Genomic DNA, 27,912 nt, shown 5'->3' with positions numbered 1-27,912 from the left:
TCCGAATGTACGTTCAGCAAAAAATATAGGCATTGTTACAATGGAAACGCAATCCGTGTTTTGCACACCACACAATTGTGTGCATGAGCCCTAATGGTGATCCCTTCAGGTCACCCCAAAAAGCTATAACATGGAAAAGTAACCACTCTGCACTGGTCAGCTCTCATGGCATGGATTGGACTGAAGATGGCAAGCAATACCACAAACAGTAAATAGGAACAGAAATGTGCCCATACATGGAGGTGGCACAGTAATAATGGGCTCCGGTCAGGCGGTATGCAGAAAGAACTCCCTACACTGCGCTTGCGCGGACGTTTGAAGAAAAACTCCCTCCAATGCGCTTGCGCGTAAGTTTGAGTGTAGCAAGATGGCGCTGAATTCCCATGATGCTTTTCTCCCCAGCCCCAGCAGGATCTTCCTGTGTATATCCCCTCCCTGTGAGCGGCCTTTTCCGCCCGGTCTCCGCAGAGGAAGCACGCGTGGTCTTCTGTCTCTCCGGCCTAAGTGCTAAAAAGTATCCCGCGAAGTAAGTGGGCGGCCGGTTCGAACAGCTCGGGCTGTCATGGCGGACTGTGAGGTCGCCGGGCGGTAGTGCCGGGTTCTCCGCTTAATATAAACCCCTCCCTGATCGCGGACTAGTGGTCGCAGCATGTCCTGGGGATGTAGCAGGCTGGAGAGAGGACACGCGTGGTGCGCGCAGGATGTAGCAGAGCTGGAGATGTCATGAAGCTGCGGGGGCTATGTCATAGTGACTGCGCTCAGCTCTGCTACATCTGTGCGTGACCTGTACAGCACTGCTACATCTGTGTGACTCGTTCTGAGAGGATTGAGTTGCTGAGATTGGAAATATGGACTGGGGGACACATCTAAAGAGGTCTCCTACATATTTGTATCGGCTGATCCCACTGGGGGACACTGACAGGTGTTGCTTCTGAGACGACCCCTTTAAAGTTTGGTTAGGACAGAAGCACTGTGGATAGGGCATGTACCCTTTGCGGGTTAACCCTTTAAGGGGGGACCTACAGACTAGATGAATTCCTGACCGCCATCTAATGTATGGGGGTGCCCAGTCTCTTAGGGTACTTTAACACTAGCGTCTTTCTTTTCCGGCACTGAGTTCCGTCATAGGGGCTCAATGCCGGAAAATAACTGATCAGTTTTATCCTAATGCATTCTGAATGGAGAGTAATCCGTTCAGGATGCATTAAGATGTCTTCAGTTCAGTCATTTTGACTGATCAGGACGGAGATAATACCGCAGCATGCTACGGTTTTATCTCCAGCCAAAAAAACTGAACACTTGCCTAAGTGCCGGATCCGGCATTCAAAATGCCCGATCTACGCAGACCGAAAAAGTGAAAAAAATAAATGCCGGATCCGTTTTGCCGGATGACACTGTAAAGACGGAGCTGGCATTTTAATGCATTTTTCTGACTGATCAGTCTTACAAATGCCATCAGTTGGCTTACGTTCCAGCGACGGAACTGCTTACCGGATCACTCTGCTGCAAGTGTGAAAGTAGCCTTGCCGTAATGGCAGATATCAGGGTATAGGAGTCGGCCATGTTTGGTCTCAACACGCTCAGTGGTTTAGTCGAGGACGACGAGCTGCTGCAGGAGTGCCTGGTAGAGAAGACATGCATGCTCGGCCAGAGTCAAGCTTGTGTCTGTATGGAGCAGGGGTGGTGGAAAGAGTGGCTTTCACCTATTGGTATGGATAACTACTAAGGTATATTCGGAGGGGGTTTTGCCTTGAACATTTTCCACCCCAAAATGAAGAATCTGCAGCATGTTCATGTGTGGTGCCCGCTGCATCCCTCTGTAGCATGGACATTCAGAAGGCTTGTTCACACAGCAGATTTTACATGTGGATTTTGGCGTGCATTCCACACCAGAAACAATGGCAGATCCACAGCTCCCCAGAAGGAATCTGTGCTCCTGTTCATGCGCCTGCCGATTTCCCCCCATATGTCGATATCGAACCACGTCAAGAAAGGATGTGGCCCTTCTTGGTTTGATGTCCACGTGAATGGACTGATCTTCAGCATTCATACAAATCCGAGTGGCAGCTGTGGATTTCTGCTACGGGTTTCGTGGCAGGTAGCGGTCCAGTTTGTCCACCTTAAGGCCTCTTTCCCACGGCGTCGGACCGCATTCACTTCAATGGGTCCACAAATCCGGAGATACAGGAGCACTACCGAGTGCTTCCGTGGGGTTTCGGCCCGTACTTCGTTCCGCAAAAAAGATAAAACGTGTCCTATCTTTTTGCGGAACGGCAGGATCGCGGACCCATTCAAGTGAATGGGTCCGCGTTCCGCTGCGGCTGCCCCACGGAGAGTGCTCGTGCATTGCGGCCCGCAGCATGACCACGGGGCGCCCACGCCTGTGGGAAAGAGGCCTAAATGGGTTATTTGTTATTACAATTCATCCCGTTATCCACAGGAATTACGGGGTACGTCTCTGATTGGCTGGGTCCCCGGCCATCCACAAAAATGGGGGCCCATGCTTCCCAGTCTGAATGCAGCGGTATTTCCGCATGCGCGCTGCTGGTGGTCACCATGGTCTCCAGCAGTCTTATAGAGTTGGATGGAACACATGACCACCATTTCATTCAAACTAGGGAGCACAGACCCCCGTTCTTGTAATCAGTGGGGGTCCCAGATATTGAACCACCACCAGACGCTTGCCCTACATTTAGGGGATAGGTTGTCGTAATAGGACAACGGTTTTTAAGAAATATCAGACAAAACATTGAAACAAATGAAGCTGAAAACATGAAAAGCAATGTTTTTTTTTATAAACCCTTATGGGGGTCATTTATCCATCTGGTGTAAAGTAGAACTGGCTTAGCTGCCCATAGCAACCAATCAGATTCCTCCTTTCATTTTTAAATGCTCCTTTGGAAAATGAAAGGTGGAATCTGATTGGTTGCTATGGGCAACTAAGCCAGTTCTACTTTACACCAGATGGATAAATTACCCCATTAGTCCGCACTGCGGATGTTACATTATTTCCCGTCTGTGAGGTCGCGCTGCAGTTTATGCCGCCATGGGTTTTTTGCCATGCAGTGTTCAAGACCGCGCCAAGAATGTTTAGGTCCGTTCTTGGTTCAGTTACCGCACAGACCGCTCGCTAAGCCACAGAGGGGAACCTGCTGATGGTTGAGCTCCATTCAATGATGCTAAACCTAGAGCGGGTCTGCATGAAAGCCACTTCAGAAACCGCGGCGCAGCAGTTGTTGACCTGGGATACGTGGAGGATTTTGTTGTGGACCAAATTGTATGTGACACCATTCCCTAAGGCCTCTTTCACACGAGCGAGTTTCTGCGTGGGAGCGATGCATGACGTAAACCGTAGCGCACGCACCGAATCCGGACCCATTCATTTCAATGGGTCTGTGCACATGAGCTTTTTTTTTTTACGCATCATTTCTGCGTTGCTTGAGAATCGCAGCATGTTCTATATTCCGCGTTTTATCACGCGTGTGAAAAATGCATCAAAACGCATTGCACCCGTGTGGAAAGAAACAGAACGCAGTTGCAGACAAACCTGACTGAACTTGCTTGGGAAATGGTGCGAGTTTTACTGAACGCATCCTGAGCCAATCCGTATCGTTGGTGTGAAAGAGGCCTAAGAATAAGGGTACGCGCACACGCAGCAGTGTCGTTTATGCAGATGTTCCATGTGCGTTTTGTACAGCTGTAACTGTTTATCTGTCTTCTGTTGAACAGAATGCGTTACGTAGCGTCATATCTCTTGGCCGTGCTCGGCGGTAATGACAGCCCCTCCGTCGCTGACCTGAAGAAGATCCTAGAAAGTGTGGGGATCGAAATGGACAAGACGCGTGCAGAGAAGGTAGTGACGACCGCCCCAGTCTGTCCCCATGACAGTGTCACAGTGCGGTGAAAAACTTCCGGCAACCCCAGTCATCAGCTGGTTGAAGAGGCCGCCGTGCTCTGGTTTCCTTGTAGGCCGGTGATGTAACATGGTCTATGTGCAGCTCGGTCCCTTTTAGGCTAGGTCTACACGACGACATTTGTCGCACGACCACACTGCAACATTTGTCGTGCAACATTTTGTCACACCAATGTCGCGCAACAATTTTTATAATAGTAGTCTATGGTGTCGCGCTGCGACATGCTGCAACGCAACAGACGCAGAAAAATCCACCTCGAATGGCTTTTTTGCGACTGTTGCAGCATGTCGCAGTGCGACACCATAGACTACCATTATAAAAATTGTTGTGCGACAAAATGTCGTTGTGTAGACCTAGCCTTAAGTGCATGGGCTTGGGCTGCAATACAAAGCACAGCCACTATAGAAAGGGTGGCGCTGTACTTGCTGTGAGGAGGCCGCAATGCTCACTGGAGCGCCACAGCTTCGAAAAGCAGCTGATAGGTGGGGGTGCCGGTTGTCACCTATCCTGAGGAGAAGTCATCTATACTGTACTCCCAGAACACCTCTGCAGGCTGGTGTGCAGTCTGAATGTCTGGCAGTGCATACATGATGGCTGCTGCAGTGTCTGCGCAGCCATAGAGAAGTGTCAGCTGCTGTACCGTTTCCCTAATGGTGTCCTTCTCTTTGCAGGTCATCAGTGAACTCAAGGGCAAGAAAATCGACGATGTGATTGCCCAGGGTAAGGGTCTCTGACTAAAGAGAGTGTTCAGTTTTTGAGAAACGAGCTGCAGATGTTATAAAACACTACTCCTCAGTCCTCTGCCGATCCAGCGGGCCCCGGCGGTCTTTTTACAAGCGGTCAGTAACCGCGGCTATCACATGGCGTATTTGTGTAGAGCTGTGGATTACTGGATTGGCGGGGCACTGAAGACGGGGGGTGTCTTCTATTATTTTATAGTTTATGCTATGCCATCTCAATGGTCCATCCTAATACCTGGAGGTTGGTTCCGTACCTGCTGGGTTTCGCTTGTGGACCAGACTAACGCAGAGAAGCTTTTTTATGAAGTGGGTGTAGCTTCCTCGCCCTCTCATTGTACGAGCTTCTCTGGACAAAGTCTTGTGAGTCACATTTCTGCTAAGGCTGAAGACACACGCTGGTATTTTGCAGCCTTTTCCTTGACATTTGCATTTTTAGTGGCCTTTTTGCACCTGCATTTTTTTTTGGGGGGGGGGGGGGGGGTGTGTGGCTATTGTATTAAAAAAAAAACACAAAAAAACTGCCACCTTCAGATGTCAGCTGACAGTCTATGGGGAATTCATGTTTTTGGGCTAGGAGTGTTTTTTTCTAATTTATTTTTTTGTTCATGTGGGTTTTATTAAAGGGGTTGTCCGTGTTCAGAGCTGAACCCGGACATACCCTTATTTTCACCCAGGCAGCCCCCCTCTCATGCTCTGATGCTCTCCCTTGCCCTGCGCTAAATCGTGCAGGGAACTGGCTCTTATGTTTATCATAACACACTGCCGGGCGGAAGCTTCCGCCCAGCAGTGTGTTCAGTGACGTCACCGGCTCGGATGGCGGGCTTTAGCACTGCTCTAGCCGTTTTACTGGCTAGGGCAGCGCTAAATCCCGCCCATCAGTGCCGGTGACGTCACCGGGCTACCTGGCAGCCCCATGGAGAGCCCGGTACGTCATCAGATCTCCAAAAAATGCCTGGGTGAAAAATGGAGGTATGTCCGGTTTCAGCTCTGAACCCAGACAACCCCTTTTAAAGCTTTTGGTGTTTTCCTTGTTTATTACCGTGAAATATGAGATTCGGGAGACAATAGGCTTATAGGGGTTGTGTAGCAATTTATATTGATGACCCATCCTCAGGATAGGTCATCAATATCTGATCTGCAGGGGTCCAACATCTGTAACCCCCATCAATCAGCTGTTACACAAGGATGCGGCACTCCATGCGAGCGCCGCTTCCTGTTCATTACACTGCACGTAGTCTCGGAAGTGCAGTGTAATGTCCAGTACCCGCTCCGTGCACTTGTAATTGCACTACGCCACCGCTCCACAGGAGACTACACGTAGTGTAATGAAGAGGACGCAATGCTCACATGGAGCGTCGCCTCCTCATCAAACAGCTGATCGGTGGAGGTGCCAGGTGTTGGACCCCGGCAGATCAGATACTGATAACCCATCCTGAGGATAGGTTGTCAATATAAGTCGCCGCACAACCCCTTTAACACGAATTAGGTGCATAAAAAGTTTAGTAAACTAAGATAAGTTATACACGAAAGATAACAACATACACAGTAAAGCAGGCATGTCCAAATTGCATCCCTCCAGCTGTTGCAAAACTACAGCTCCCAGCATGCCCTAATAGCTGTAAGCTATCCAGGCATGCTGGGAGTTGTAGTTTTGCAACAGCTGGAGGGCCGCAGTTTAGACATGCCTGCAGTAAAGTAAGTCACTAAAGCCGTGAATAAATGATTCAGCTCCATCGACCAGTTCCCAACATGGCACCCGGCCCTCACCCATACGATACAAAAAGAGGAGATGGTAGCAAGACATCTTATTCCGATGATGTCTTCAGCGGGGATGAGCTCTTTGTTACATAGCTAGATGTTTTCTAGCCTCCTAGCCCCTCCTAAAGGGTTAAATGATCTGGTAAGGGATTGTCCTCCTCGGGGTAGGCCATCACTAGATGATCAATGAGGGTCTGACACCGCGCTGATCAGCTGCTCGGCAATTGTAGTGGACTGAGCTGGTCACCGCAACGCTGCTCCCCTTGGTGAACCCCTGCCAATCAGCCAATGTTAGCCTATCATGAGGATATAACTGATCACTTAATATAAGATGGACAGCCCCTTTAAAGTTTGGTTTTCAAGCAGCTGCTGGTGGTGAGAGGTTTTCTCCGCTGACCTGTTCCACTTGTTGTCCCGGAGTCCTTGCAGTTTTAGAATAAAGACACAAGAAAAACATATTGTTCTGATGTCCTGAGAAGTCCTGTACGGTTACTGGACTGTCCCTTGGGAATCCAGCACTCGGAAAGAATGGACAGCAAATGTCGTCGGCTTTCTGTGGAAATGAGCGGGATGTGTTTTTTAAACTTGACAAGATGGTTCATTTCAGGACACGAGGGTAGTGAAGCCATGTCCGGATCAGCTTACACACTTAAACTGGTGTATGCAGTGTGTGTGTATATATATATATATATATATACACGCATGCATGCATACATAAAAATAAATTCACATTACCTGGGGACAGAACAGCACATTTACTTGGTGCCCTTCTTTTCAGCTACAGATCTGCAGTTTCCTGGACTCCAGTCATCCAAGATGGCTGCATCTTGTATGACAGGAGAAAAGCCTGGAAATTGGCAGATCTGTGAATTCTCCAACTTATTTTTTAGTTTATTTTTTATAATTTTTTTACTTGGAGGGTTGCTTTTTCGGTTTGAGAGTTGAGTAGAGGGCTCAGCATTGGGTCATAGTTACTACACCTCAGGTCACAAATTCACGACCATTCAAGAATGCAGAGGAAGCCTTCTTTTAGGGATCAACCGATTATCGGTTTGGCTGATATTGAGGATTTTGATCGCTATCGGTATTGGCATCTATTTTGCCGATATTCCGATAGCGTATGTGGAACACAGATCGTGCAGCTGACAGCGCTCTCCGTGTTCCCCTGAGCAGCACAGGGGAGAAGGAAGCAGTGTCTCCTCCCCCTGTGTTGCCGCCAATGAAAGGACAGGGGACAAGAGAAGGGGAGGGGCTGTGGCCACTGCGCCACCAATGAAGAGAAATCTCTCATTCATTCTAATTTCAAATTGAACAGGAGGCGGGAGCTGGCTGCAGAATCACATAGCCGGCTCCCGACCTCTATGAGCTGTAGCTGCGATCTGCGGTAGTTAACCCCTCAGGTGCCGCGGATCGCAGTGCGCCCCCCCACAGGATCCCCTGCTCCTCCGATCGGAGCCCCAGCAGTGTAATGCTGGGGCTCCGATCGGTTACCATGGCAGCCAGGACGCTATTGAAGCCCTGGCTGCCATGGTAAGCTCCATGCTGCTGTGTGCACAAAGCACAGAGCAGCAGGGACAGTGTGAGCTCCTATTCACCCTGATAGATCTCTATCAGGATGAATAGGACAAGGGTTCTAGTCCCTAAGGGGGCTAAAAGTTGGTAAAAAAAACAAAACAAAAAAAAAGTTAAATAAAAAGCCAAAATATTAAGTATAAATGAAAAAAAGATTTACAATAAAAAAAACTTCACATTAACAATAAACATTAATTTTCAGCAGATTTGTGTAGGAATTATTTATTTATTTTTAAAAAAATGAAAATTCCCAGAATATCGGTATAAATTATCGGCTATCGGCCTGATAGTTCACAAATTTTCGGTATCGGCCCTAAAAAATCAATATCGGTCGATCCCTACCTTCTTTATTCAGTCTCTTTAAAAGACCATGTTTTGGAGTGCGGTACCATGTGCATACAGTTCAGCAGCCTTGTGTTTCTGGAGACAGACTTGAAAAAGGGGTACCACACTCCGAAACGCCTTCTTTTAAAGTGTTTGAATATAAGAAGGCTTCCTCTACTCTTAAACATTTTTTTTTTATTTTTTTTTCCTTTCCTGTAGTTATTGAACAAGCAATCCTTTGCTTTCATACACAATGGCTGTTACTCAATATACTACTGATGGGCTGCCTATTAGACCCTGCCTGTGGCAAGGTCTAATAGGCATATGGCAGACCTGGGGGCTATTGTTAGTATGCCTCCCTCGGCAGCCATTGCTCCCACCAGCACCCCATAATTGTGTTGCAGTGGGAGCCCAGCTGTGTATTACATTTAGCTACCCATGGTGCAGCTGTGCCCACGCCCTCCTGATGACCTAACGGTACATCAGGGTGTGCAAAATAAAGTCTTGGGCCTCTTTCTCACACTTTTTTTTATTTTTTGTTTTTGTCCCCCCCCATTCACCATACTCCATATGCATTTGTTCCGTTGAAAGATGGAACATAGCCTATTATTTCCTGCAAATCGCGTTCCGTGGCTCCATTCAAGTCAATGGGTTTGCAAAAAAAGGAATACATGCGGAAATGCATCCGTATGTCTTCCGTGTCCGTTCCGCTTTTGCGGAACCATCTAATGTTGAAAATGTTATGCCCAGACCAATTTTTTCTATGTAATTACCGTATATGCCATATGGAAAAACAACAGAAATAAAAAACGGAACAATGGATCTGTCAAAAACAGACCGCAAAACACTGAAAAAGCCATACGGTTGTGTAAAAGAGGCCTTACCAGGATGTACATGCTACATCAATGTGCGGGAAGGGATTTAAGGGGGTTTACGGGAACAACTAAGTGGGCCGGCGCTCCACTGTTTCTATAACCCCACTAAAGAAGTTTTCTAGACGGTAAACATTGATGACCTATCCTCAGGATAACTCGTCAACATCAGATCAGTGCTGTGCTCATCGATGGTGTGCCAGGGGGTAGTGAGGGATATCGATCTCATCACATGCCAATTCATTTGCATTCAAGATCAGAAGTGATGAGGCGAGTCTTCACCATGTTCTGGATCAACTTTATCTCGTTTCCCTCACGTGAACTTGGCTGGGGATACACATTAGAGGATTATAGCAGTCATTACTTTTGCAGATTTCTGCAAAATCTCTAGGTCAAAGAAACGATGCATACGAGTTCAAGCCTTGGTGAGGTTTCTGAGAAGGCTCTCTAGGGATTGCTCTTCTCGGAGCTTTAGATGCCATCCTCTATGTAATCATTATGTACAGTTCAGTTAAGGCCAGATCTGCTCATGTATAAAGGACAGGCCAACCTCAGGACATTTGGTGGTTTTTAATCTTCAGTGTCCATGTGTGCTTGTGACATTATCCAGTTCCTATGTAAACACTTAAAGGGGTTGTCCAGGATTAGAAAAACATTGCTGCTTTCTTTCAAAAACAGCAGCGCCCCTGCCCAGATTGTTCACGGCAGCTCTAACCCAATGACTCCAGTGGAGACAAGCTGCAATACCAGACACAACCTGTGGACAGGAGGCGGTGCTGTTTTTCTGATCCTCAACACGACCCCTTTAACATGGGTATTCTTGCCATACACGCCACTATAACCGTATAGGTATTGGCTGTTTTAATGTTCAGAAATGAAAAGGGTCTGATATTTTTTTTTTTTTTTTAGGGAACACCAAGTTGGCAAGTATGCCCGCTGGAGGAGCCGTCGCTGTCTCTGCTTCTGCTGGATCCGCTGCCCCTGCTGCTGGGTCTGCTGCACCAGGTAACTTTCACCTTCAGAAAAAACACATCTTCCAAGATTTAAAAAATACAATTAAAAATGGTAAAAGGTTGAGAAGGTGTTAACATAATAAAAGAATGTATAGTCACGGGTTCAAACACTCCTCTCCAGGGCGGCTGCTCTGGTCATCCTGGCCGGGCTGTTTACATGGCCGCACTGGTGACATGTCTGTATACTGAATGTGACCGATGCAGCCGATCATTGGCCTCGGCAGTCTAAGGCTGGTGATTGGCTGCAGTGGTCAAGGTCCTCACTGCAGGTAAGAGATGACATTGGCGTTGCAGAGCAGCAATGCTGATGGAGCTGGTGGATATGCATTTATTTTACTATTTTAGCTCCTTCCCCGGCTTTCATTTATTCTTTTTAACTGTTTGATGGCCTGTGTAATTGTCACAATCCCAACATGCTGCTTACAAATGCATATATCTGTTTGCCTACACTGCAGAGTAGGGTAAAAGTGCCTGCCCTCTGCACCCCTCCAGGGGGTTTGTCTAATTTAAACCTCCTGGCCTGAAATTATAACTTAGATGAATCTCCAAATAAGTTATGGACTTCTATGACCTCTCACCAAAAAATAAAAAAAAAATAAACTTTTACATATAATATAAGTGGATAGTGTCCTATTGTGTGAGTGGGAAATGGTAAATTAGAACACGATACCTGACCTATTTAACTTTTTCTATGTAAAGTGTTGGTCTCGGAGGACACCCCTACCAAGGTGCTGCATGAAGGAATACAAAAGTAAAGGACTTTGCTTCGATCCAGCAAAATATGCAGAGTGAGCTGCAGTCTCCCTTATGGGCATACTCACATCTGTGTTAAAGGCTCTGTTCTGGGGCCCACAAAAAGCGGGCACCTGAACACACCCCGTTCTAGTCAGTGGGGTCTGTCGCTCCATTCGTGGAAGTTATGTGCTGGCACTTGTATTATTTTCGTTCTGCTTCGTTACCGGAGGGACTAACTAGTGCTCATGTGAACATGCCCTTTAATGTATGCATTTTTCTTCCACCAACAATTCTCCAGGAGTTACTACAGGATGGAAACAAAAATCCTGAAAGCAACCACTAGGGGGTGCAGCACTTCTAAGACTAGGCTTGAGCGAATCGTAGCTTCGGATCAGAGATCCAAAGTCGATACGTTCTAACAATTTGGTTTTAATGCTGTCTGAGACCGGTCTCTGAACAGCATTGAAATGTATTGGCCCTGTGTAGGCAAAATTAGTGTCACCCGAAATCGCATGAGACTTTGAATGAATTCGGGATTAATTTCTGCATCTTTAAAAACATTTAAAATTAGCAAGGTTTGGTACCGGCTGAAACCTTGGTACCAAACCTGACTTTGCATTGCTAATTTTAAATGTTTTTAAAGATACAGAAATGAATCCCACATTCATTGAAGTCTCGCCCGACTTTGAGTGACAGGAAGTTTTGGCTCCATAGAGCCAATACATTCTAAGGGCTCTTTCACACTTGCGTTGTCCGGATCCGTCGTGTACTCCATTTGCCGGAAGTGCCCGCCGGATTCGTAACACCGCAAGTGAACTGAAAGCATTTGAAGACTGATCCATCTAACAGGACTTTAGCGTCCCGGCAGCCATGGTAACCATTCAGAAAAAGCTAAACGTCGGATCCGGTAATGCGCCGAAACGACGTTTAGCTTAAGGCCGGATCCGGATTAATGCCTTTCAATGGGCATTAATTCCGGATCCGGCCTTGCAGCAAGTGTTCAGGATTTTTGGCCGGAGCAAAAAGCGTATTTTCTCCGGCCAAAAAACGTTCCGGTTCTGAACTGAAGACATCCTGATGCATCCTGAACGGATTTCTCTCCATTCAGAATGCATGGGGATAATCCTAATCAGGATTCTTCCGGCATAGAGCCCCGACGACGGAACTCTATGCCGGAAAAGAACAACGCAAGTGTAAAAGAGCCCTAATGCTGTACAGAGACTGCATTAAAATCAAAGTGATCCGAAGCTCCATTCGCTCAATACTATCGAGAAGACTTGCAATGAAAAGTAGTTTCTTACAAATGCAAGCTGGCCACAGGCTTCAGATAAAACTGTCAGTAAGGCTACTTTCACACTCGTCTTTTGGGCGACTCTGTCATAGATCTTCAAAAACGGATCAGTTACAAAAATACAACCGCATGCATTCGCTATGAATGGATCCGTTTGTATTCTCTGTAACATAGCCAAGACTGATCCGTCATGAACTCCATTGAAAGTCAATGGGAGATGGATCTGTTTTCTATTGTCAGAGAAAACTGATCCGTCCCCATTGACTTACATTGTGTCAGGATCTGTTTGGCTCAGTTTCGTCAAGTGGACAGCAAAACGCTGCAGGCAGCCTCCAGAGCGGAAGGGTGACTGATCGGAGGCAAACTGATGCATTCTGAGCGGATCCTTTTCCATTCAGAATGCATTAGGGCAAAACTGATCCGTTTTGGACCGTTTGTGAGAGCCCTGAACGGATCTCAGAAACGGAAAGCCAAAACGCCAGTGTGAAAGTAGCCTAATATTAGTTGGACACAGGAAGATATGAGGAACTCAAGGAGAAGACTGGCACTGCAGGGCAGAAGTGTGAGAACTGGCCATTGATGGGTAAACTGACATTTCTTGGTCTGACCTATTGCTGTAGGTGCCACTGATGGTCATGATTATCTAAACTTTACTCACAATTCTGACCTGGGACGCATGAAGAATAGTGTGGCTGAAGGCATGGAAACTGGCAGGTTTTGATTAAAGGGGGTTGTCCAAGTTCTAAAACTGAATTAACCCTTGTAAACCTTCTAGAATAACAAATTAATGGATGCTCACCTGTTTCTTCCTGCTCTCCAGTCCTCACCGCTGCCACTTGCTTTTCAGTGGCGTTCTGTGCAGACAGGTCACCGCTGCATCCGATCACTGGCCTCAGCAGAGACGTCCCATGCATGGCTAAGGCCAGCGATTGGTTACAGCGGTGACTTTTGCACAGACAGTCACTGCTGCAGCCAAGAAGATGACATCAGCAGCAAGAGCACCGGAGCGCAGTTCTTGAAGAAACAAGGGTTGCCCGAGTTCTTATAACTCAAACCAGTGTAAAGGGAAGAAATGTCACCAAGGCCCCTTTAGATTAGAACATCCGTGATGCGCGCAATAGATGATTAATTATTTGCTGCCATTAGCGAGCTGATGAACCGCACCTCTCGTACTGATCAACATACGTGTCCTCCTCTCCACTGAAGTGGGCTCTTTTTGTTTCTAAGCATTTTTTTGTAAATCTGTTTAGGTACGGAGTGTTTTTAGCAGCTTGTTTACAGATGGTGTAAACTTAAAGGACACGTGTGTCTTCATAAGTACAGCTATGGAACGGCACAAGTCTTAAACTGCTCCTCCTGAGCTGCTTGGTGGTGGGGTCTAGCTCCCAGGATCCTGTCTATTGCTGGGGTAGCAGTACAGCTGCTGTCCATCTATCAAGTCATAAGCAAACCTGATGAGACGTCTTACTCGATGCATGCGGTTACCCAACGACTTAATGTGACCCTTGTTTTTCAGCTGAAGAGAAGAAGGAAGAAAAGAAGGAAGAGTCTGAGGAATCTGATGAGGACATGGGATTCGGCCTCTTTGATTAGAACGTGTGGGAGATAAATAAAAGATCTTTATTTAACCCTGCTGGTTTTCTTAAGTTTGATTTTGACCTGTGTAAGGATCAGTCTTGTGCCCTGAAGTAGTGGGCAGCACTCTTATATACTACAGGAGGATCTATCCTTACTTCATTGTACACCACACTGTGCTCAACTTTGACCCATATGGCGTTTCACAATTTTATTTAATTTTTTTATATATATATATATATATATTTATATTTTTATTTATTTTGCTTTGTTTGGGAACCACATGCACAAATTAGCATGCACAAAAACGGCAGAATAACAGCATGCATGGTTTTTTATAAAGCTTTTTAGCTTTTTTTTTGGGGGGGGGGGGGGGGGGGGAGGAGAGTGTTTTCCCCTAGCATTTTCTTTACCTATAAAGAAGGTGATGTGCTTTTGAGGAGAACCCCGAAAGAAGACACCGTAAGGCCTCATGCACACAACCGTATATGTTTTGCGGTCCGCAAAAAATACAGATGTTCGTGTGCATTCTGTATTTTGCGTAACGGAACAGCTGGCCCCTAATAAAACTGTACTATCCTTGTCCATAATGTGGACAATAAAAGGACATGTTCTATCTTTTTGCGGAACGTAAACGGAATGCACACTAATTAAAGTTCGTTTGGTTTTTTTGCAGACCCATTAAAATGGGAAGAAAAAAAACGGAACGGACACGGAAAGAAAATACTTTTGTGTGCATGAGGCCTAAGGTGGAAAATGCTTGTGTTCTGTATTTCATATTTCTCATAGACCGTTAACATCTGCAGGTGGTGGTTTCACTGCAGAAAAAGTGCTAAAAAAGTGACGTGTAACTCACCCTAATGCCCTGTTCACACAGCTGGTTTTGCAAAAGCAAAAATACGTTCCTAATTGGTGCTAAACAATAAGCAGTTTCCAATGGCATTCTGCTGATCACCGTGCCAGGAAAGGACATGCCCAAAAGTAGGTATTTGTATACGCTGTTGGGTGAATTTATTTGAATGGGTCAAACAGAGTTAAACGATTCATCCTTTGACTGCAGAATGGAACAGAGAGCAGGTCAAATAGTCCAAGGAAGAATCCCTTACAGCCATTTGACACATTGAAGGTAGATATAAATAAAGATGGCGTGGACAGCACCACTGTCAACAAGTACGGTCGGAGTGCCAGCGGCTGTGGGGGCGATCCACCTCCAAAGTATAGATACAAAGAATTCCGCAGCACATCCAATTTGTAAAAAGTAGAAAAAGGCTTTATTCACCAGGCAAAAGCCTTTTTCTACTTTTTACACACACACACACATTTTACATTAGATAAAAAAAATTTGCCTTGCTTACTCAGGGTGGCGCTGCCACTTACTGTGACCTGATGTCGCACGGCGTCTGGCCATAGTGTGTGCCTACGTGCACTATGTCCTGACACTGTACACTGTCAATACACAGTGAAGAGCGGGCCCCGGAAGAAAACCAGGGAGGGCGAGTACTACGCAGCGTTTCCCACATGCTGGTGTCACTAGCATTTGGACTATAAGACACACTGCCACTTTTCCATCACTTTTGGGGGGAAAAGTGTTGTCTTCTAGTCTGAAAAATACGGTAACAGAACCTGCTACAAGTGATCAGATATTTTCATGGATTCTAAATCCTCCACATGGACACACACACTAATGCGAGTGCAGATTTTAGTGTAAATGGGTGCATGTACTTTCAGAGAAAGTCTGCAACTAGTCTAAGGCTCCATTCACACGTCCGCAATTTTCCTTCCGCATCTGTTCCGCAATTTTGCGGAACAGATGCGGATCCATTCATTTCAATACGGAGTAATTGCTGTCCGCATCAGTACTTCCGTGATGCGGTTCCGCAAAAAAAATGAAGCATGTCCTACTTTTGGCTGCAAATGCGGTCCACGGACCCATTGTACTCAATGGGTCCGCAAAAAAACGGATGACATGCGGAAAGACACCAAATGTCATCCGCATATCATCTGCATTACCCTAGCAGCATGTATTCCTCCTTCCTTTTTTATTTCTGCGGAAACACGGAATGGATGTGGATGCACTTTTGTAAAAAACGGAAGGTTTTTATGGAAACACGGATCCGCAAAAAAACGGACCGTAAGCAAAATTGTGGACGTGTGAATAAGGCCTAAAAAGGGGGCGCAGCCTAAGATGGACACATTGCACAATTCTGGGATAACATTCTGTCTCAAAGTAATCCAACCACTAGTTGGTATAGAGTTAGACAAAGGTGTCCACCCCTGCACCACATATAATCGGGCATCCTCAAACTGCAGCCTCCAGCTGTTGCAAAACTACAACTCCCAGCATTCCCGAACAGCCTACAGGTATCAACCTACAGCAGGGCATTGTGGGAGTTGTAGTTTTACAACAGCTGGAGGGCTGCAGTTTGAGGATGCCTGACATACACTCACCTAAAGAATTATTAGGAACACCTGTTCTATTTCTCATTAATGCGATTATCTAGTCAACCAATCACATGGCAGTTGTTTTAATGCATGTAGGGTTGTGGTCCTGGTCAAGACAATCTCCTGAACTCCAAACTGAATGTCAGAATGGGAAAGAAAGGTGATTTAAGCAATTTTGAGTGTGGCATGGTTGTTGGTGCCAGACGGGCCGGTCTAAGTATTTCACAATCTGCTCAGTTACTGGGATTTTCACGCACAACCATTTCTAGGGTTTACAAAGAATGGTGTGAAAAGGGAAAAACATCCAGTATGCGGCAGTCCTGTGGGCGAAAATGCCTTGTTGATGCTAGAGGTCAGAGGAGAATGGGCCGACTGATTCAAGCTGATAGAAGAGCAACGTTGACTGAAATAACCACTCGTTACAACCGAGGTATGCAGCAAAGCATTTGTGAAGCCACAACACGCACAACCTTGAGGCGGATGGGCTACAACAGCAGAAGACCCCACCGGGTACCACTCATCTCCACTACAAATAGGAAAAAGAGGCTACAATTTGCACGAGCTCACCAAAATTGGACTGTTGAAGACTGGAAAAATGTTGCCTGGTCTGATGAGTCTCGATTTCTGTTGAGACATTCAAATGGTAGAGTCCAAATTTGGCGTAAACAGAATGAGAACATGTATCTATCATGCCTTGTTACCACTGTGCAGGCTGGTGGTGGTGGTATAATGGTGTGGGGTATGTTTTCTGGGCACACTTTAGGCCCCTTAGTGCCAATTGGCCATCGTTTAAATGCCACGGGCTACCTGAGCATTGTTTCTGACCATGACCATCCCTTCATGACCACCATGTACTCATCCTCTGATGGCTACTTCCAGCAGGATAATGCACCATGTCACAAAGCTTGAATCATTTCAAATTGGTTTCTTGAACATGCAATGAGTTCACTGTACTAAAATGGCCCCCACAGTCACCAGATCTCAACCCAATAGAACATCTTTGGGATGTGGTGGAACGGGAGCTTCGTGCCCTGGATGTGCATCCCTCAAATCTCCATCAACTGCAAGATGCTATCTTATCAATATGGGCCAACATTTCTAAAGAATGCTATCAGCACCTTGTTGAATCAATGCCACGTAGAATTAAGGCAGTTCTGAAGGCAAAAGGGGGTCCAACACCGTATTAGTATGGTGTTCCTAATAATTCTTTAGGTGAGTGTATATCATCCTGGCTGAGCCCCTGTGATAAATCTGGTGCAGGTCAAGAAGGACTTAGGCTGAGTTCATCTCACATTTCCCATTTCATTCACCAAGACGACCACAATGAGAGATGACCCTTGACCTCTGTAGGGGCAGGAACACACAAAGAGAGTTAAAATAGCCCCCACCCCTCAGTGTTTTCCTGCCCCTACGGGGGTTAACATAGAGAGAGAGACCCCTCCCTATCGGGAGGTGAAGAAATAAGACCGGCTGGACAGCGGGGGCAACAAGGACCCTCGTCCCGGCTTAAGCTGGGGCCTGTGGTCCTTACTATGAGGCAGTCTTCTTTCCACTTGGTGGAAGCAGTCAGCCAGAACCGGCTCCAGGCGAGGCACGTGCACAGTGCTGCGGTGTCTATCTTATTGGGACCGGCTGACGGGGTAGGTGCGATGTGGCGCATGGAGTGCATTTGAGGTCATCGGGATGATGCGGCGCATGGAGCGCGCAGAGAATGCAGTATAATAGGAGGCGCAGTTCTATGACGTAAGACGCCGGGAAATATAAATTACACGGCCCTCATACAGAACTTTCTCTGCATGTCCGCCTCAGACACCTACACCTCGTCTGGAGGGTCCGGATCCCTCTTTAATTGCCAGTACTGTGAGTCCCCTGAGGGGGGGTGTATAGATATAGATATACACTCGCCTAAAGAATTATTAGGAACACCATACTAATACGGTGTTGGACCCCCTTTTGCCTTCAGAACTGCCTTAATTCTTTGTGGCATTGATTCAACAAGGTGCTGATAGCATTCTTTAGAAATGTTGGCCCATATTGATAGGATAGCATCTTGCAGTTGATGGAGATTTGAGGGATGTACATCCAGGGCACAAAGCTCCCATTCCACCACATCCCAAAGATGCTCTATTGGGTTGAGATCTGGTGACTGTGGGGGCCATTTTAGTACAGTGAATTCATTGTCATGTTCAAGAAACCAATTTGAAATGATTCGAGCTTTGTGACATGGTGCATTATCCTGCTGGAAGTAGCCATCAGAGGATGGGTACATGGTGGTCATGAAGGGATGGACATGGTCAGAAACTATGCTCAGGTAGCCTGTGGCATTTAAACGATGGCCAATTGGCACTAAGGGGCCTAAAGTGTGCCCAGAAAACATCCCCCACACCATTACAACACCACCACCAGCCTGCACAGTGGTAACAAGGCATGATGGATACATGTTCTCATTCTGTTTACGCCAAATTCGGACTCTACCATTTGAATGTCTCAACAGAAATTGAGACTCATCAGACCAGGCAACATTTTTCCAGTCTTCAACAGTCCAATTTTGGTGAGCTCGTGCAAATTGTAGCCTCTTTTTCCTATTTGTAGTGGAGATGAGTGGTACCCGGTGGGGTCTTCTGCTGTTGTAGCCCACTTTTCTTTCCCATTCTGACATTCAGTTTGGAGTTCAGGAGATTGTCTTGACCAGGACCACAACCCTACATGCATTGAAGCAACTGCCATGTGATTGGTTGACTAGATAATCGCATTAATGAGAAATAGAACAGGTGTTCCTAATAATTCTTTAGGTGAGTGTATATAAGCTTCTGATATGTGATTATCTGGCTGATATTTGGTTGCTCTCTTTTGTCCCTTAGGGCTTCAAAGACCCTAAGTCTAAAGCAAAGTCTCTTAAATGCTCTGCTTATTCAAAAAAGCTTCCTGAAAACAAAAAAAAAAGACTATGCAGATCTTGCATGTCCGACATTTTCAAAGGAGAACAACCAAATATCTTTTCAGAAATGAAGTCCTTCATTCATAAAGAAATTAAATCTTCCCTGGCTTCCATGTCTACTCCCAGCACCCCTAATCCTCCTGCAAAAAAGCAGAGACTTTCCATCAAGTCCTCCTCTGACCCTGAGGACATTGAGGAGGACTCTTCTACCTCTAGACGAGTATTGGAGGATCTCTACCTCCTCTCAGAGGTAGAGATCATAGATAGTAATAAAAAATATTTTTTCTCCTCTGATGATATGGAGGAATTGTTGAAGGCAGTAAGATCCACAATGGGTATAGAAGACACTCCAAAGCCTCGCACTGTGAAAGATGAAATGTTTGCGGGCCTTCGCTCAAAAAAATCCATTGTCTTCCCTATTAATGAAAATATCAGGAAAATGATTATGGATGAGTGGCAGGATCCGGAGAAGAGACTCGGTATCTCAAAAGAATTTAGAAATAAACTATGCTTTGATCAGACAGAATGCAAGATTTTTGATGATATTCCAAAAATAGACATTCAGGTAGCCAAAGTAGTGAAAAAAAAACAGCATTACCCTTTGAAGATTCCTCACAACTGGGTGACCCTATGGAACGTAAAGCAGATGGTCTTCTAAAAAGATCTTGGGAATCTGCCATGTTTGGAGTAAAAACTAACATAGCGGCAGGAGAAAGAATCAAGGAATAAGCCCTTTCATCAGCTTTCCTCTCAACCCAGATCATACAGAGGGAAGGGAAAATCGGGCCGGTGGAGTTACCCCAAGGGAGGTAGAGGCAGAGGATTTATCCTTAATCCCCAGAATAGACAGAGAAACACAATGACGCCAGAGTGAGAGGCAGATTGAAGAGATTTCTTGTTCAGTGGAGTCAGATTACATCAAATTCCTGGGCATTAGACATCATTGCCCAGGGGTACAAAATAGAATTCTCAAACAAAAATCTGGCAAGGTGTTCGGGACTTAGTAAGATCAGGAGGTCCAGATTCAGAAAAAGGAAAAGGTTTTTACTCAAACATTTTTTTCGTAAATAAACCCGACAACACCTTTCGTGCTATAATAAATCTGAAGCCTCTAAACAGATTAATTACGTACAGGAGATTCAAGATGAAGTCAATTGCCTCGGCAATACCGTTAATTCCAGAAGGTGCTTTTATGACGTCAGTGGACCTAAGGGATGCCTATTACCACATTCCAATTCACCAGGGGTCCCAAAGATTTCTAAGATTCGCGTTAAGAGATCCAAAAGGAATCCTTCATCATTTCCAGTACGTAGCCCTCCCATTCGGCATCTCATCGGCACCGAGAATATTTACCAAATTAGTGGTGGAGATGGTCGCCTTCTTACGCAAAAAAGGAAGCAGCATTATTCCTTATCTGGACGACTTCTTAATAGTCGCAACTCAAAAGAAGTAAGTTCCTGGGCCACGCAGAATTTGATGGATACTCTTTCGGATCTAGGATGGATAGTAAATCTAAGAAAGTCAGAAGCCCTCAGGGAGAAAATATCACGCTTCCACAGATGTTCCATTCGGGAAGCTATGAGTCTGTTAGAAAATCTAACCTCCTATGACGGATCTCAATATCGGAAAGGGAGAACGCTGGTGTAAAAGTAGCCTTACTCTGTCTAGTGGATTTGTAATTGGCCCCACTGTATGTGACCTGTGGCAAAGGAGTCTAAGCACTTACAAGAGAACTAGAACTCGTATGAGAAACTCTGCTGAAATGTTTTCATTATGAAAGCTGTTGCTTAGGATCATGCAGCAGATTTATATTACAAATGTCTCCAACTGTAGGTGGCCGTGCCCAGCTGTCTGCTTATGTTCTTAGTGGAGAGAAGGGAATAAGCTGATACCAGTTACCTGTGGTGTCCGATGATAAAAAATAAAAAAGGATTTGGGCATGTTGAAATCAGCATGTTCAGTCCTTCTTTCCCCTGACATTGTTAGGACCCCCCCATACACATGATGGCCCAACTGAAATTCATGTAAGGCCGCCTTTCGGCCTCATGCACATGGCCGTGTGCCTGCCGTCTGCGGATGCAGACCCATTCATTTGAATGGAATCTGATGGTCCGCACCGCAAAAAAAAGTTGTGCATACACTACTTTATTGCGGTGCGAAGGCACGGACAGAAAACCCACGGAAGCACTCGGTAGTGCTTCTGATCCGTGCCTCCTTTCTGCAGACCCATTAATGTGATTGCAGGCCGCAATACGGGCACGGGCTGCCTGCAATCGTGTGCATGAGGCCTTAGGATGGTTTCACACATGACCATTTTTTTTTGGGGGGGGGGGGAAGGGAGATGCAGTTGTATTTCAGTCTTTTGAGCCAAAGTCATAAGTGTATTCAAAAGGTGGGGGAAATATATAGGAAGGTCACTTTGACTCAAAAACTGCTGTCACTTAAAGGGGTTCTCCAGGAATAAAAAAAATGAAAATACTTAAATATTATTTTATAATAAATATATTCACAAATACCTTTCATTAGCTATAATGGCTCGTTTTGTCTGGGGAGCAATCATTAGGAGAAATAAAATGGCTGCTGTCCTATCAGTACACACAGAACCTGTCCAAATCACACAGGACAAGTTACTTCACCACAATGAGCCATAGTGCTGCCCCATCTTCCTCTCTGCTCTGCTTGTCAGAATCTCTGTGGGAATGGAGATGATGAAGAGACGCGTCAATTTTGACGTAAATGTGTTTTCCCTTAGTCCTAACAGCAGCACAAGTGGGGATTTGCCCCTATGAAGCTGGTCAGAACAGGCAGAATTTTATTGAACAAAAAATGTCTGCCAAGTATCTAATTAATTAATTAACTGATGCCCACCCCTATATAACCCACCCCTTGTCTGGACGGGGTCACTTTCTTTAACAAGTAATCCACACCACCCCAGAGGGTGGGAAATTTGTGTGCTGCTGTTAGGACTAAGGGAAAACAAATTTACGTCAAATTTGACGCTTCCCTTTCGCCCTAACCCGCAGCACAAGTGGGGAAGTAGCAAGGACCTTACACAAATTGGGAGGGCAAAAAGATCTTCGTGTAAGCATATATATATATATACAGTACAGACCAAAAGTTTGGACACACCTTCTCATTCAAAGAGTTTTCTTTATTTTCATGACTATGAAAATTGTAGATTCACACTGAAGGCATCAAAACTATGAATTAACACATGTGGAATTATATACATAGCAAAAAAGTGTGAAACAACTGAAAATATGTCATATTCTAGGTTCTTCAAAGTAGCCACCTTTTGCTTTGATTACTGCTTTGCACACTCTTGGCATTCTCTTGATGAGCTTCAAGAGGTAGTCACCTGAAATGGTTTTCACTTCACAGGTGTGCCCTGTCAGGTTTAATAAGTGGGATTTCTTGCCTTATAAATGGGGTTGGGACCATCAGTTGCGTTGTGGAGAAGTCAGGTGGATACACAGCTGATAGTCCTACTGAATAGACTGTTAGGGTCCATTCACACGTCCATTTTTTCTTTTCTGATCTGTTCCGTTTTTTGCGGAACAGATCAGGACCAGATCTGGACCCATTCATTTTCAATGGGTCCTGGAAAAAATCGGACAGCACAATGTGTGCTGTCCGTTTCCGTTGTTCCGTTCCGCATGTCCGTTTAAATATAAAACATGTCCTATTCTTTTCCGCAAAATTCGGATCCTGGTACAATACAAAGTCAATGGATCCGCAAAAAACGGAAGACATTCGGATGTCATTCCGTATGTCATCCGTTTTTTGCAGAATCCGTTCCTGGAAACACATAACAATTTTTTTATTTTTTTTTCCAATTTTTTTCCCAAAGAAATCCAAACAACTTTATTTGATTATTGAAATGTATACATGTTTCAGTTTTTTGCGGATCCGCAAAAAACGGATGACATACGGAAACATTTTCAGGAACAACGGATCCGCAAAAAAGGGACCGAAATTCGGATTATAGAAAAATACTGACGTGTGAATGTAGCCTTAGAATTTGTATTATGGCAAGAAAAAAGCAGCTTCAGTGTGAATCTACAATTTTCATAGTCATGAAAATAAAGAAAACTCTTTGAATGAGAAGGTGTGTCCAAACCTTTGGTCTGTACTGTATAATATATATAAATATATATATATATATATCTATATATATATAAAATCTCTCCCTCCTCCTATGGGAGAGCAGCACTTAGAACAGTGCCTTGCGTCTATACGATAATGTGTAATGAAAGTGTTCTGGAAACTCCAAGAGGCGGAAGCGCAAATCTGGTCTAAAGGAATTAATTTTCTTTCAGCATAAGACGTGGATACTGCCCTGGTCGAATGGGCAGACACAAATGACGGAGGTGACAAGTTTTGGGACAGAAAGGCCAGACGTATAGCTTCTTTGATCCACCTACCAAAGTGGGCTTGGAGGCTTTAAGCCCTCAGTTTTTTCCCGAGTAGTATAGAAGGAGATTTTCTGATCTTCTGAAATCCGCTGTTCTGTCCAAATACACATTTAGAACCCTTAGGATGTCCAGGTTGAGTAACCCTTCCTCCTCTGGAGAAGTTGGAGCAGGGGAAAACTTTGGTAGTGTTATAGTCTGATTAATATTTGCAAATGGAGGAACCTTTGGTAGAAAGGTTGGGAGGAATCTCAACAGGACCCTGTCCTAGAGGAAAGTTAAGTATGGCTCTGCTGCTCCTAAAGCTTGAAGTTCCCCAATTCTTTTAGCAGAGGTAATAGCTATTAGAAAGGTGACTTTGAGAGATAAGGATCTCAAGTCTACCTCCTCTAAAGGCTCAAAGGGGGGGGGGGGGGGGGAACACAACCCTTTTAGCACTATTGCTAGATCCCATTCAGGGTTCGGTCTCAGGATGCTAGGTTTAAGTCTCTGAGCTCCTTTAAGGAACCTCCTGATTAGGTGGTCTTGAGAAATCGGCCTACCAATACATGCCGACAAGGCAGAGACATGAGCTCTGAGCGTAGATGGGCTTAGACCCTAGTCTAGACCATCCTGAAGGAACTGTAAAATCGCAGAGAGAGGAGGATCTGAGGGAACTACCTCTCTATCAGTACACCATAGAAGGAAAATCTTGTATATCCTGGAGTATTTCCTGTTTGTGGACTCCGCCCTGGAGTGCAAGATTGTTCTCAAGACCTCCGCAGATAACCCTCTAGCATCTAGAAGGGAGCCTATCTCCAGGCTGTCAGACTGAGCTTCCTCAGATCTATACAGGAACCTTTGTCCTGATACACTAGCAGGGGCGGGCTGGGCCGGGGGGCAGGCAGGCAATTGCCCCCCAGGCCGCCTAAAAAAACGGCCGCTGGGCCGCCCCTTTAACAAAAATTATTTATATTTTTTATTCTTCAGGGCCGCACCGCCGATCACCACAGGCGGCGCGGCCCTGGATATAATTGCGGCGGGGTGGTGCTGTGTGGCAGGGGAGGGACTCAGGGAGAGGCGTGTCCCTCCCCTGTTCTTCTGATAGGCCGCAGGCACTAATGCCTACAGCCTATCAGAGGCCGGCTCAGGCAGCGCGATGACGTCATTATCATTGCGCCACCTGAGTTGGGCGGCAAACAGCAGGGACACGGGCCAGAAGAGGCCTGCATGGGGCCTCTTTGCGGGGGAGCTGGGCTGGCACTATGTGGTGGGATCTGGCACTATAGGGGGGGCTGGCACTATAAGGGGGCTGGCACTATTGGTGGAGATCTGGCACTACAGGGAGTGCAGAATTATTAGGCAAGTTGTATTTTTGAGGATTAATTTTATTATTGAACAACAACCATGTTCTCAATGAACCCAAAAAACTCATTAATATCAAAGCTGAATATTTTTGGAAGTAGCTTTTAGTTTGTTTTTAGTTTTAGCTATTTTAGGGGGATATCTGTGTGTGCAGGTGACTATTACTGTGCATAATTATTAGGCAACTTAACAAAAAACAAATATATACCCATTTCAATTATTTATTTTTACCAGTGAAACCAATATAACATCTCAACATTCACAAATATACATTTCTGACATTCAAAAACAAAACAAAAACAAATCAGTGACCAATATAGCCACCTTTCTTTGCAAGGACACTCAAAAGCCTGCCATCCATGGATTCTGTCAGTGTTTTGATCTGTTCACCATCAACATTGCGTGCAGCAGCAACCACAGCCTCCCAGACACTGTTCAGAGAGGTGTACTGTTTTCCCTCCTTGTAAATCTCACATTTGATGATGGACCACAGGTTCTCAATGGGGTTCAGATCAGGTGAACAAGGAGGCCATGTCATTAGATTTTCTTCTTTTATACCCTTTCTTGCCAGCCACGCTGTGGAGTACTTGGACGCGTGTGATGGAGCATTGTTCTGCATGAAAATCATGTTTTTCTTGAAGGATGCAGACTTCTTCCTGATAACCAATAAAAAACACACATATATGAAATACAATATTTTATTAATATGTCACTTTAAACGACACAATTACAATTAATGATAAATATAGTATGAAATGCAGTACTGTGGTGGCGCTACAGAACAGCGCCCCACCAAGGATATGCAAGAAATGTTATAGTACCCACAACCCCTTGTCTTCAATCAGCCCTCATAAACAGAAAATGATCTCAACATCGGCTCAGAGGAGACAAGGGGTTAAAATCAAAATGCAAGTGCTGGTAGTTAGTAAAAGGATGTAAGCCCAACAGTAGGAGCAGTATATATGTCCTACACCCACTAAGGATGTCATAATAGATGACCTGCATGCACTACATGTCACATCAACATGAACTGAGCCAGCACATATAAATAACACATAACAAATACTGGGAAACAAACTTACAATCCCTGGTGAGCGGACCCCTGACGCACGTTTCGCCAAGCTTTTTCAAAGGGCCTGTACCACTGCTTGAAGAAGGTGTCTTCCAGAAACTGGCAGTAGGACTGGGAGTTGAGCTTGACTCCTTCCTCAACCCGAAAAGGCCCCACAAGCTCATCTTTGATGATACCAGCCCAAACCAGTACTCCACCTCCACCTTGCTGGCGTCTGAGTCGGACTGGAGCTCTCTGCCCTTTACCAATCCAGCCACGGGCCCATCAAGACTCACTCTCATTTCATCAGTCCATAAAACCTTAGAAAAATCAGTCTTGAGATATTTCTTGGCCCAGTCTTGACGTTTCAGCTTGTGTGTCTTGTTCAGTGGTGGTCGTCTTTCAGCCTTTCTTACCTTGGCCATGTCTCTGAGTATTGCACACCTTGTGCTTTTGGGCACTCCAGTGATGTTGCAGCTCTGAAATATGGCCAAACTGGTGGCAAGTGGCATCTTGGCAGCTGCACGCTTGACTTTTCTCAGTTCATGGGCAGTTATTTTGCGCCTTGGTTTTTCCACACGCTTCTTGCGACCCTGTTGACTATTTTGAATGAAACGCTTGATTGTTCGATGATCACGCTTCAGAAGCTTTGCAATTTTAAGAGTGCTGCATCCCTCTGCAAGATATCTCACTATTTTTGACTTTTCTGAGCCTATCAAGTCCTTCTTTTGACCCATTTTGCCAAAGGAAAGGAAGTTGCCTAATAATTATGCACACCTGATATAGGGTGTTGATGTCATTAGACCACACCCCTTCTCATTACAGAGATGCACATCACCTAATATGCTTAATTGGTAGTAGGCTTTTGAGCCTATACAGCTTGGAGTAAGACAACATGCATAAAGAGGATGATGTGGTCAAAATACTCATTTGCCTAATAATTCTTCACTCCCTGTATTGGGGGCTGGCACTATAGGGGGGATAGCACTATAGGAGGGCTGGCACTATGGGGGAGCTAGCACTATGGGGGAGCTAGCACTATGGGGGGATCTGGCACTATTGGGGGGATCTGGCACTATTGGGGGGGGGGCCCGGGGGGATCTGGCACTATAGGGGGGCTGGCACTATTGGGGGGAGCTGGCACTATTGGGGGGGAGCTGGCACTATGGGGGGGCTGGCACTATGGGGGGGGGGTGGATCTGGCACTATGGGGGGGAGCTGGCACTATTGGGGGGAGCTCGCACTATTGAGGGGGAGCTGGCACTATTGGGGGGAGCTGGCACTATGGGGGGCTGGCACTATGGGGGGGGTGGATTTGGCACTATGGGGGGGCTAGCACTATTGGGGGAGCTGGCACTATTGGGGGGGAGCTGGCACTATTGGGGGATCTGGCACTATGGGGGGCTTGCACTATAGGGGAGCTGGCACTATGTGGGGGGGAGCTGGCACTATGGGGGGGGAGCTGGCACTATGGGGGGAGCTGGCACTATGGGGGGGATCTGGCACTATGGGGGGCTTGCACTATAGGGGAGCTGGCACTATGGGGGGATCTGGCACTATGGGGGAGCTGGCACTATTGGGGGGAGCTGGCACTATGGGGGGCCTTACACTATTGGAAGAGCTGGCACTATGGGGGCATTTCTTACTGGCACATTATGGGGGAGAGGAGCACTATGGGTGTATCTTGGGGCTCTAAAGTGGCTTTTTTTAAATTATTGGCACATTCTGGGGGGCACTATAGGGGAGAGCAGCACTATGGGGCATCTGGTGTTACTATAGGGGCATTATTTGGGGGCACTATGGGGAAGTGGGGGCTCTAAAGGGGCCTTTTGTATTGGAACATTATGGGGGGCACTATGGCATTTGGTGGCACTAAGGGGGCATTTTTTACTGGCACGTTATGGGAGGCACTATCGGGGAGAGCAGCACTA

At 45.9% G+C, this 27,912-nt stretch overlaps 1 protein-coding gene across 1 annotated transcript; it reads left to right on the top strand.

The window, feature by feature from the left end:
* Nucleotides 1–394: 394 nt before the first annotated feature.
* On the top strand, nucleotides 395–13,852 carry RPLP2 (ribosomal protein lateral stalk subunit P2). The gene is made up of 5 exons (XM_044270927.1): nucleotides 395–526; nucleotides 3,730–3,853; nucleotides 4,586–4,634; nucleotides 10,090–10,185; nucleotides 13,736–13,852. The coding sequence occupies exons 2-5, from the start codon at nucleotides 3,731–3,733 to the stop codon at nucleotides 13,810–13,812; spliced, it is 345 nt and encodes a 114-aa protein (XP_044126862.1). The 5' UTR covers nucleotides 395–526; nucleotide 3,730; the 3' UTR covers nucleotides 13,813–13,852.
* Nucleotides 13,853–27,912: the final 14,060 nt, after the last annotated feature.

Source organism: Bufo gargarizans, chromosome 10, assembly GCF_014858855.1.
Source record: "Bufo gargarizans isolate SCDJY-AF-19 chromosome 10, ASM1485885v1, whole genome shotgun sequence".
NCBI classification, from domain to species: Eukaryota; Metazoa; Chordata; class Amphibia; order Anura; family Bufonidae; genus Bufo; species Bufo gargarizans.
Note: the sequence above shows the minus strand (reverse complement) of the source record. Positions and strands in the feature narration are given on the sequence as shown.

Excerpts from the sequence above, each read along its gene's own strand:
- RPLP2 (XM_044270927.1), top strand. The coding sequence starts at position 3,731 with ATGCGTTACGTAGCGTCATATCTCTTGGCCGTGCTCGGCGGTAATGAC. Across the intron at positions 3,854-4,585 it reads ACAAGACGCGTGCAGAGAAG|GTCATCAGTGAACTCAAGGG; the intron begins GTAGTGACGACC and ends TTCTCTTTGCAG. Across the intron at positions 4,635-10,089 it reads CGACGATGTGATTGCCCAGG|GGAACACCAAGTTGGCAAGT; the intron begins GTAAGGGTCTCT and ends TTTTTTTTTTAG.